At 41.4% G+C, this 11,901-nt stretch overlaps 1 protein-coding gene across 1 annotated transcript in view; it reads right to left on the reverse strand.

The window, feature by feature from the left end:
- Positions 1 to 962: 962 nt before the first annotated feature.
- Positions 963 to 11,901, reverse strand: part of LOC129849538 (ATP-dependent translocase ABCB1-like) — a 31,605-nt gene continuing 20,666 nt past the window's right edge. Inside the window, exons 9-29 of the mRNA XM_055916351.1 lie at positions 11,726 to 11,850; positions 11,426 to 11,603; positions 11,146 to 11,268; positions 10,887 to 10,997; positions 10,562 to 10,687; positions 9,663 to 9,866; positions 9,220 to 9,390; positions 8,808 to 8,969; positions 8,311 to 8,541; positions 7,473 to 7,631; positions 7,176 to 7,280; positions 6,903 to 6,980; positions 5,737 to 5,820; positions 5,331 to 5,534; positions 4,953 to 5,053; positions 4,710 to 4,850; positions 4,102 to 4,258; positions 3,796 to 3,993; positions 2,509 to 2,715; positions 2,097 to 2,243; positions 963 to 1,936 (exon numbers count right to left, since the gene is read on the reverse strand). Of these exons, the coding sequence (XP_055772326.1) occupies positions 1,739 to 1,936; positions 2,097 to 2,243; positions 2,509 to 2,715; positions 3,796 to 3,993; positions 4,102 to 4,258; positions 4,710 to 4,850; positions 4,953 to 5,053; positions 5,331 to 5,534; positions 5,737 to 5,820; positions 6,903 to 6,980; positions 7,176 to 7,280; positions 7,473 to 7,631; positions 8,311 to 8,541; positions 8,808 to 8,969; positions 9,220 to 9,390; positions 9,663 to 9,866; positions 10,562 to 10,687; positions 10,887 to 10,997; positions 11,146 to 11,268; positions 11,426 to 11,603; positions 11,726 to 11,850 (3,210 nt within the window). The 3' untranslated portion in view covers positions 963 to 1,738. The remainder of the gene's footprint in view (positions 1,937 to 2,096; positions 2,244 to 2,508; positions 2,716 to 3,795; positions 3,994 to 4,101; positions 4,259 to 4,709; positions 4,851 to 4,952; positions 5,054 to 5,330; positions 5,535 to 5,736; positions 5,821 to 6,902; positions 6,981 to 7,175; positions 7,281 to 7,472; positions 7,632 to 8,310; positions 8,542 to 8,807; positions 8,970 to 9,219; positions 9,391 to 9,662; positions 9,867 to 10,561; positions 10,688 to 10,886; positions 10,998 to 11,145; positions 11,269 to 11,425; positions 11,604 to 11,725; positions 11,851 to 11,901) is intronic.

Genomic DNA, 11,901 nt, shown 5'->3' on the forward strand with positions numbered 1-11,901 from the left:
GCTTTAAAAAAACTATAGCCTGCCTTTAGTATATATTTGAGTAATCTCGGCAGTGGCACCCAGAACCAAATCAGCTACTGGATTTGGGAAACAGTGGAGCGGTGCATGTTTCACTTGCTGTGGGAAACTTACTTACAAATGTAGGCTAAGTTCATTTATAAAACTCTTAGAACTCTTAATAAATAAAACACATATGTAACGAAGTGAATACATTGGCGAAGAATAATACATTTCTTCCTAAATGTTATAGGTTGACTTGACTGAGAAGGGCATGTACGATAGGGATAACTGGTTCATCGCTTCATGTTGGGCCTTTTGAAATAGGCCCACCTCGTTTAACACCAAGCCTGGAACTATCGCGATTTTATTATTTTAAGATGAGATTTTGATGACAACAAAAATGTTTTAACGTGTTTTTAAAAATCATTCTCTTACGGCGAGCTGTAGACTATTATTTCTGATTGAATTCGGGGGGTTGAAATACAATTAATGTTGCCGGCGTGCAAGATAAGAAATGTTACCTTTACACAATTTTTTTATCATGTAAACCAAATAAGATAATTTCCATAACACTAGACTAAAACGATGTGGTCATATATTTCTACAATTTATTTTGCATAGGCCTAACACAATTATGCCACCTAGTGTTATTTAAATCTTCTTTTACAGTTGGAAAACAAGTGGCATTTTTACCGAAGTTAGCCTTGGTTGGAGATAGGCTACATTTAGTGGCATTTGAAATAGGCCTCAATCGAATTGAAGTCGTTTGAAAGTTCTATTACCCCACTAACGTGTTTCATTGGCAACGGGCGCCATCTTGTGTCCATCAGCCCTCTGCAGACTTCAGTAGCCTATTTAGTTGCATTTAAAATGAACGAGTTCCAAGTTTATTTGAAAATGTATTGACATATTCCGCATAATCTAATTTAGATTACAGATGAATCATTATGTCACTTTAGAATCAGGTTAAAAATAACATGTTATGGGATCTAATGTTTTATTTGAATGCATATTTACAAACAAGTAACAGCCTTACATAGCGTACTAATTTAAATATATAGATATTCTTCAATGCATACTTTGCCTTCTAGAGCATAGTGTCCCTGTTTAAAATAATCAAAATATCACAGTATACAATAACATACAACAGTCTTCTGAACATCAACCTCTCATATTTACAGGTATACAACCTTTCCTAATCACTGCTTTTATCCAGTCATTTAACTGTGATAATGTGTCTTACTGTTTTCCTTATAGAAATACATACTGTACTTGTTGTCTTCAGACAATGAAAGGTGCCATGGTCAAGAACAGTTCCTTCATTCCAGGCAGCTTATCAAGACTTATTTACGCTGATGTCCGTGCTCCAGCATTACGCTAAAGTGAGTCATACAGTGAGGAACCCAATAGCACAGGAACCCAATAGGCTACATTTCAGTTTACCACCTACATGTGATCAAACCAACTGACAATGAGACAGTTTGTATCATGCAATTGAACATCATTTTAGTAGTCCATTCAAAGTGAGTTATGGCTACCATACCATTATGCATATAGATTCCTTATTCTTTATACATTTTTATATATAACCTTTATTTAACCAGGAAGTCCCATTATGGACAGGAGACCTCTTTCTCAAGGGGGACCTGGCTAAGAAGTGCAGCTCAATGAAAAGAGCTCACAAAACAACATTCAACAGAACAGTAAATACGCTGCAAAACATCAATCTGAATATGAGTTAGTGGGTGACCTGTGCGTTGACCAGGGCATAGTAAGCCCCCCCTTTAGCCATGAGGTCAGTATGTGTACCCTGCTCTGTCACCTGACCATACTGAATTACCGCTATCTGGTCTGCATTCTGGATGGTAGACAGGCGGTGGGCGATCACGATGCAGGTGCGGCCCTGCCGGGCGGCGTCTAAAGCCTGTTGGACAATCTGGGGGAGGGAGGGATAGGGAGGAAACAGAGAGACAGGTTATTTGGGAAGGAGGGAGAGGACATACTGTGTGAAGATAAGCTTTTGTGTGTGACCAGGCCATTAATGAATTAATAGGTAGAAAATGAGATGGCCGACACTCAATGTCCATGTGACTTACCTTCTCACTCTCTGTGTCCAGGGCGGAAGTGGCTTCATCCAGCAGCAGTACTTTAGGCTGTCTGACCAGAGCTCTGGCAATGGCTATCCTCTGTTTCTGACCTCCAGACATCTGGGTCCCCTTGTCCCCAACCCTGGTATTGTATTTCTGACAAAACAACAACACAATTTATAGTGTTTGTTTATATTGAACACTTTTAAAATATAAATTAAAATATAAAGTCATAACAGCCTGTCTTGGGCTAGTCAATAGCTATTCTATATGAATATCTGTAGAGAGACAGTAGTTTACGTTCTACTGTGACCTCACCAGTGACATTTTTTGGATCGCCTTTGAGAAAACTTCAAATATCATCCTACAGCTACAGCCTATCATGTCTCCTCCCATCTCCCTCACTATACTGTTACTATACCTCTGGCAGGCCCATGATGAAGTCATGGATGTTGGCGTTCTTGGCTGCCTCCTCTATCTCATCCTGGGAGACCTCTCTGCTGTTGTCCCCGTACTGGATGTTCTCTGAGATGCTGCAGTCGAACAGGATGGGCTCCTGGGACACCAGGCCCAGCTGAGACCTCAGCCACGACAGGTTCAGGGTCTTAGTATCCAACCCATCCACTAACTGAGACACCACAATAATACCACAGAGTTAGGTCAACCCCTTCGTTAACTGAGACACCACAATAATACCACAGAGTTAGGTCAACCCCTTCACTAACTGAGACACCACAATAATACCACAGAGTTAGGTCAACCCCTTCGTTAACTGAGACACCACAATAATACCACAGAGTTAGGTCAACCCCTTTGTTAACTGAGACACCACAATAATACCACAGAGTTAGGTCAACCCCTTCATTACCTGAGACACCACAATAATACCACAGAGTTAGGCCAACCCCTTTGTTAACTGAGACACCACAATAATACCACAGATTTAGGTCAACCCCTTCACTAACTGAGACACCACAATAATACCACATATTTAGGCCAACAACCTTCACTAACTGAGACACCACAATAATACCACAGAGTTAGGTCAACCCCTTCACTAACTGAGACACCACAATAATACCACAGATTTAGGCCAACACCTTCACTAACTGAGACACCACAATAATACCACAGAGTTAGGTCAACCCCTTCGTTAACTGAGACACCACAATAATACCACAGAGTTAGGTCAACCCCTTCACTAACTGAGACACCACAATAATACCACAGAGTTAGGTCAACCCCGTCACTAACTGAGACACCACAATAATACCACAGATTTAGGTCAACCCCTTCGTTAACTGAGACACCACAATAATACCACAGATTTAAGTCAACCCTTTCGTTAACGGAGACACCATAATAATACCACAGAGTTAGGTCAACCCCTTCGTTAACTGAGACACCACAATAATACCACAGAGTTAGGTCAACCCCTTCGTTAACTGAGACACCACAATGATACCACAGATTTAGGTTTAGAATGTTTAAAATGTTTAGATTAAAAATAAGTAACATCTTGGAATACCAAAGGAATTAATAATCCACCAATGTTACAAATATGACATATTAAAATGCTGAAAAGTGGCCTAACAGTTTTACTATATTTGTCGCATTCCAGTTCCCAGTATACTGGTTTAGCACTTTGAAATGGTTTTGAAAAGCGTGCTTTATATGACATGTATTATGAGATTATTTTGGGTCTCACCACTTGTCCTTCAGCAGGGCTATAGAAGCGCTCCAGCAGTTGTATGGAGGTGCTTTTCCCACAGCCACTCTCCCCGACCAGGGCCAGGGTCTGACCAGGCCCCACTGACACGCTCAACCCCTGGAGAACCCTCACGTTCTGACGGGTCGGGTACGCAAAGTGGATCCCTCGGAACTCAATGTCCCCGACAAAGTCCGTCTGGAAAAGACAACATTTTTGTTCCAGATCATCGTCCCAGAAAAAACACAATGTGATATCATTGTTTTTTTGTTTATATTGGAGTAAGACACATTATAGCTCACTCACTGGCTTCTCTCCCTCCTCACTGTAAATGTCAATCTCTGGTTTCTTCTCCAACAAGCCAAGAATTCTCCCAGCAGCTGCTTTTGCTTTGTCAAAGTCAGGAGCAAAAGATGCTGATTCTCCTATGTTCATGGCAGCAAATGTGATCACAGAAAACACACTGCGAAAGAAAAGGACCATGTTGTACTATCACTGCCACTATATTTGCAGACCCTGGTCATGACCCAACGAGGGTCTCAGGGAGATTTGGAATGTGCAAAAAACACACTTCCAAATCACACATGTGCATTAATACACATGTGTACATGTGTGAAATAGGACAAATATAAGCACCCACCAAATTAATGTTATAATTATGTTATTATTTTTATATTACCGTATAGTGACAATGTGGCAGCCAAGGTTTCTAGTCGGGGTTGGGGTACATTCCATTTCAGTCAATTCAAAACTCAATTCCACAGTTTCCTCATTGAAAAGCATTAAAGAGAACTGGAATTGGAATTTCAGTGTACTTCCTGTATTGACAGGAATTGAAATGGAATTGACCCCAACCCTGGTATGAATGTATTCATTTTAGATGAGGATATAACAGTACCAGTATGTATACTCACAGGAAAACATTTTCATATTCTGTGTGACAGTGAGCAATAAGCCAGGAACCAAAGCGGAAGATTGCAGCCTTGACCATGTAAGGGATTGCTTGGGCAACGGCAAATGTTAGTCCGTAGATGGGAGCCTTCACCAAACCGTTCCTGATGTATTCAATTGAAATGTAATCAGTACTTGATTGTAGGTTATAAGGTCAAACAATCCAAAAGCTGAGTCTATAACAAAGTGAATGACTGTACTCTTACTGGTATGGTCTTTCTAGACTGTCCATGAACTTGTGAAAGAAGACGTCCTCCCGTGTCAATCCAACAACTGTCTTGAAGTTTTCAACGGTCTCAGTAGATATCTACAAAATATTAATAAAGATATATTAACGTTTTATTTGAACACATGGTATCACACACACTGATATAGCCCACTGTACCAAAGTGCATTGCAATTAGGGTTGCATACTAGCAGTAACCTTCCTGAAATTCCCTGGTTATCCAGATATCCTGTTTTAAGGTTTCCCTGATTTTCCTGATTCCGTAAAACCTATAACCGGGATTACTGGAAAATCTGGGAATTTTGGGAACATTACCGGAATTTTGCAAACCCGATTGCAATAGAAAGTTGATGTTTACCTTCCCAGACTGCTCCAGGGCACCCTGGTCTTTGGAGGCGTGGCCTGCCATGGCCTTCCTCTGAATGATTTTGGCTCCAATGAGGAAGGGCACACAGGCGAGGATGAGGAGGGTGAGCTGCCAGCTGTGGATGAAGGCCACCACAATGGCCATGGTGAGAGCACAGACTGTGTTGGTGGCCAGACCCAACCTAGACCCAGTCGCCTGGTGGTGAGGAGAGAGGAAACAAGTAGGTTCCATCCATTATCAGACATTGCAACTCTAAAGAATGCAACTGTAAATACATAGAAGCATATGTACAGGTAGACATTTTTAAAGATTTGTACAGTAGAATGATTCTGAATTGACATTGATGTGATAGATTTTGATCGCTCTCTCAATGTGTAAATCCGAGCATTGTGCTTACCCCTTTAACCAGAGATGCATCTGTGGCCAATCTGGTGGTTAGAACTCCCACTGCATTGTTGTTGTCATCAAACCATCCAATCTCCTGTAAGGAATGCATTTTAGCAAGGTTCTGACGCAGAACACCACAAAGTGGCAGTTCAGAATCGTAATTTTAGCAAGGTTCTGAGGCAGAACACTGCAAAGTGGCAGTTCAGAATTGTAATTTTAGCAAGGTTCTGAGGCAAAACACCACAAAGTGGCAGTTCAGAATTGTAATTTTAGCAAAGTTCTGACGCAGAACACTGCAAAGTGGCAGTTCAGAATCGTAATTTTAGCAAGGTTCTGAGGCAAAACACCACAAAGTGGCAGTTCAGAATCGTAATTTTAGCAAGGTTCTGAGGCAGAACACTGCAAAGTGGCAGTTCAGAATTGTAATTTTAGCAAGATTCTGAGGCAAAACACCACAAAGTGGCAGTTCAGAATTGTAATTTTAGCAAGGTTCTGAGGCAGAACACTGCAAAGTGGCAGTTCAGAATTGTAATTTTAGCAAGGTTCTGAGGCAAAACACCACAAAGTGGCAGTTCAGAATCGTAATTTTAGCAAGGTTCTGAGGCAGAACACTGCAAAGTGGCAGTTCAGAATTGTAATTTTAGCAAGGTTCTGAGGCAAAAGACCACAAAGTGTCAATTTCAGAATTGTAATTTTAGCAAGGTTCTGAGGCAAAAGACCACAAAGTGTCAATTTCAGAATTGTAATTTTAGCAAGGTTCTGAGGCAAAACACCACAAAGTGGCAGTTCAGAATTGTAATTTTAGCAAGGTTCTGAGGCAAAAGACCACAAAGTGGCAGTTCAGAATTGTAATTTTAGCAAGGTTCTGAGCTAAAACACCACAAAGTGGCAGTTCAGAATCGTAATTTTAGCAAGGTTCTGACGCAGAACACCACAAAGTGGCAGTTCAGAATCGTCATTTTAGCAAGGTTCTGAGGCAGAACACCACAAAGTGGCAGTTCAGAATTGTAATTTTAGCAAGGTTCTGAGGCAGAACACTGCAAAGTGGCAGTTCAGAATCCTAATTTTGCTGGTATTATCAATACAGTAAAGTAAATTAACAATGACAAGTCAGTCTTTTCGAATTTATGTACAATTGCTGAAGTATATATTTTCCCACATGACAGTTTGTCCTACCTGTCTCATCATGGCATGGAATACCTGCCTCCTCAGCCTCATGGTAAGAAGCTCTCCTGATTTTCCAAACATGTAACCCTGAAACATAGAACATACAGCAGAAATTTACCCAACCAGGCATCCCCACAACATATTAAGGGTTTGAGATAGATACAGAATTGTACTTTAAAGTGCGTCCCAAATGGCACCCTATAGGCTCTGGTCCAAAGTAGTGCACTGTATAGGGCATAGGTTGCCATTTTGGACACAGTTTAGATCTATAAATTAGAAAACCTTTAGGAAGTAGGTGACAAAAGCCACTCCTCCGATGAGAAGGAAGAGCAGGGAAAACATCATGGTTTTCTGTCGTTTGACTTCCGGGTCAACCTCGGAAAACACCTAGAGAAGGTCACGGGGTGGAGAGAAACCCCCCCAAAATAGATAACAGAAATTTAAAAGGCTGCTTGGGAAAATAAGACCACCTTGTTTAAATCAAACTCAATCGAGACACCAAGGAAATGGGAGTAGTCTGCATTATTTAACAATTCTTCATATGATGAACACAAGGAGGTGGTCTTGTGAAACACTTACTCCAATGATCTTGGCGAAGATGATGGCGACACAGGGATAAACGGCTCCCCCCACCAAGCTAGACAGGGTTCCTACTAACATGTACGGCCACTCGGGCTTGTTCAAGGCCAGGATTCTGGTGAAGGGGATGTCTGGAGCTTCCTCTGGTTTCTTTTCCTTCTGTCATCAAACATTGTCATCAATGACAAAACTAAATGACCAAGGACCAACATGATGTAACAGATATTATTTCTGATGACAATGAACTATCACTATATACAGTAGGGTGGCAGGTTCGAATCCCCGAGCCGACTAGGTGAAAAATCTGTCGATGTGCCCTTGAGCAAGGCACTTAACCCTAATTGCTTCTGTAAGTCGCTCAAGATAAGAGCTTCTGCTAAATTACTAAAATGTAAATGAATGCAACCATACATTATAAACTATACATTATATACCATTCATTATATACCATTCATTATAAACCATTCATTATACACCATTCATTATACACCATTCATTATACACCATTCATTATATACACCATTCATTATATATACCATTCATTATAAACCATTCATTATAAACCATTCATTATAAACCAGTCATTATATACCATTCATTATATACCATTCATTATATACCATTCATTATATACCATACATTATATACCATACATTACATCCCATACATTATAAACCATTCATTATAAACCATTCATTATAAACCATTCATTATATACCATACATTATATAATAGGTACGATGATAATTCAGCAATAGCACTATAACAAAGCCATGTTACTATATAACACATACAGGACGTCATATTGCGCCCTAAAGGATGATCTATGTAATAGTACCTTCTTGTCTTTCTTGGACTTCTTAGATTTCCTCCTGGTCAGTTTCATTTCCACACGGCCACTGCTGATTGAGTTCCTTTCAAAGCCGCCGTTTTCTATTCCTTCCTCGTTTACCACTTCCAGCTCATCCATGTCAGATGAGTCATATAGGACATCATCTAGATCCTCATATTTAGGAGGGTTATCCTCTTCCACAGGGTCCTCTTCCTCTTCCTCTGGCTTCCCTTGACTCTGAACAACAGACAAGGTGTGATAGTGGATTTGATCATGTTACACACAGAGCCTGTTTATTACTGATCATTATTCATATAGACACAGGCTTGATAAGGTATATTGCTCTGATACTGATGATATGCGTCTCTAAATATGACTGATCAACATGATTTAGACGTTGACTGATTCTACTGTTGAGGCAGAGTTGGGGCCCTGGTGGTCAAAAGTAGTGCACTATAAAGGGAATCGGTGCCATTTGGGATGCAGAGAGCGTGATACAGTACCTGCTGCATGACCAGAGAGTAGTAGACCCCCTTCTTGTCCATGAGTTCCCTGTGTGTTCCCTGCTCCACCACCTCTCCGTTGCTGAAGCCAGCGATCACGTCAGCTGTTCTGATGGTGGACAGGCGGTGGGCGATCACTATCGTGGTGCGGCCCGCCCTGGCCTATGGGAATGGGAGGAGACAATATAGTCATTTATCACAAATTATTATTTTTTATTACCTCTTAATTTTCGCTGAGATGGATTCCAACAGGATCTCATCGATTCACTCTGAATCTTGACGTTTGTCAACTGCGGCAAACCTGAACTTGCAAGGCTGCAGTCAAACAAATGGAATCAGGCTGTTAGGGTGCACAAAACTAGGTTTGAGAACAACCTTAACCATGTGTCTGGTCCTCAGGGAGAGTACTGACCTTATCCAGAGCGGCCTGGACAACCGACTCACTCTGGGTGTCCAGGGCGGAGGTGGCCTCGTCCAGCAGGAGGATCTTCGGGTTTTTGACCAGGGCCCGGGCGATAGCTATCCTCTGCTTCTGTCCTCCACTGAGCTGGGCTCCCCGCTCCCCCACCATGGTGTTCAGCTTCTGTTAACGCCACATGAAATGGGATGGAGATGAAATAATCATGTTTAAATTTGTCCTTTTGGATAACATCATCACTATTTTGCCATTCCCTTACACTGTATACAACTTCAAAACAAAAAAACATTTAATTTCAACACAGTCGCCATAGAAACAACAGAATATCTGCTGTCCTACTCCAAATCATTTGTACACCATAGATCATTTAATATACAGTACATGTGAAACAGTGAAGCCATTGTATGTACTCATTTGTCAGTATCTATCCCACGTACATCGGGGAGTTTGGAGATGAAGTCGTATGCGTTGGCCTCTCTCACGGCCCGTTCGATGTCCTCATCTGTGGCATCCTCTCTGCCGTAGCGGATGTTTTCTGCAATGGTTGTTCCGAATAGCACAGGTTCCTGACTGACGATACCCATATTCTCCCTCAACCACTTCACATTCAGGGTCCGGATGTCCCGACCATCCAGGGTAATCTGACAACAAACCAGGGTCATATTCATTAGGCATGCACATTTCTCTGCTTTGCTGACGAGTATTTTCTATGCTCATACAGGAGTAATAAAGGTGGGAATGTTGTTTATTATTATTGTTGTTATTTTATTTATTATTTTGATTTAAGGGGGTGCTGCAGCAGCCTCAGCACCCCTACTTCCCTCGGCTATGCAACCCAGACCAACAGTGTTCCTGACAAATTATATATCAACCTTCCACAAGAGGGCACTATAGTACTAATTTACTTTTAAGTGAACTGAAGTCAACACTAAACCTGATAAGCCAGAACTTGGGAATGAGTGTACGTGAGTGAATGTTTGCGTTTACATTACAAGTGTGTGTGTGTGTGTACATTATATGTGTGTGTGTGTGTGTGTGTGTGTGTACATTACACATGTGTGTGTACATGTGAGTCTCTGTATGAACTATGAGTCAATTGGTTGAACTTTAATGCACTCGTGTCCTGCATACCTCTCCTGAGGTTGGATCATAAAGCATGTGAGTCCTTTACTGGAGGCTGGTGGGTGGAGCTATTGGAGGACGGGCTCATTGTAATGGCTGGAATTTATTCCGTCCTCTTATAGCTCCATCCACCAGCCTCCTCTGGAGTCTTTACAGTGGGACATGTGTCTCTTCTTAATGAACTTGAATAAGCCTTGATCAGATTTGTTCATACCTCTCCTGAGTCTGGATCATAAAAGCGCTGCAGCAGCTGAATGGTGGTGCTCTTCCCACATCCACTGGCTCCAACCAGAGCTATGGTCTTCCCACGAGGAACTGTCAGATTCACTCCCTGAAGAATCTACAGCGACAGGGAACACGTCCCACAACGTATTTAACATGTATTTTTACCGTCATTTTACAATTATACGGCTTGTCATTTTGTTTTTGCTAATCCAACTAGAAACTGAAAATTCAACTTAGCTTCTTCCTTATTGTGCATTTTTCAAGTCATTTGGAGACAGGTTGGTGTCTGGATCTGATTCAAATCCACTACTTACTTTGACATCTTTCCTGGAGGGGTAGCTGAAGTGGATGTTCTTGAATTCAATGTCTCCTTTCACATAGTCTGGTTTGTGACCTTCCTTTGAACTGCTGTCTATGGGACGCGGCTATGACAAACAAATCAACTCATCAACCGCGGCAGTAGGACAAATGTCTAAATTCAACTTGAGTTCTTGAGATCATGTTGTTCGGAGTGAGTTAGAGTGAGTTCATACAGTTTCAATGCTATGGTGATTCAGGGGTTAAACTGAATACTTCCGGTACCTGGTCAATGGTATTGTAGACTTCATAGGCAGCACCCCGGGCTTTGGCGATGGCTTCCAAGTTAGGCGCACCCTGGCCCAAAGAGAACGACCCAATCATCACTGAGAAGAAGACCTAAAAATAGCAGCAACAAAGAACGTAATGAAGAAAGGAATTCTATTAATGTCAGACAGAGTAACAGGTGTGAAGACATTGCAGAGGCCTCTTCACAATAACATGTATCTATTGGAAAATAGTACATTCTTACTTAAAATCTTCCATGAAAGCTTACTGTAATGGTTTTTCCAATGGTGTAATTTTCAGGCTCGTCTACAGAGAGCTTGGTCCCGTACCAGAAAGCCAAGGCGTACGTCCCAAATATGACAAACTGGGTGAAGCCCATGGCCACGTTAGTGGTGATGGCCTTCTTTATTCCAAAGTTTTTAGCATCCTCCAAGTTGTTTTCATACCTAAAATATATAGAAGAAATGCCTAAATAGGGGAATGTGTCTTGATTTTGGTAGATCGTATTAATAAATATTGAAAGAGATATACTGTTTTATGCAACACAATTAGTTAATAACTGACAAACCTTTCCACAGCTTTCTTTTGCCCATTGAAAGCCACAACTGTCCTGATAGCCACCAGTATCTCTTCAGCTACCGCCCCTGCTTTGGCATAGGCAGACAGCTCCTTACTGGTCAGGGTGGCAAGTATCTGAAATCAAATACAACATGTTAATGAATACGGTATCTTACACTGCTGATG

This window comes from Salvelinus fontinalis, unplaced genomic scaffold, assembly GCF_029448725.1.
Source record: "Salvelinus fontinalis isolate EN_2023a unplaced genomic scaffold, ASM2944872v1 scaffold_1519, whole genome shotgun sequence".
NCBI lineage: Eukaryota > Metazoa > Chordata > Actinopteri > Salmoniformes > Salmonidae > Salvelinus > Salvelinus fontinalis.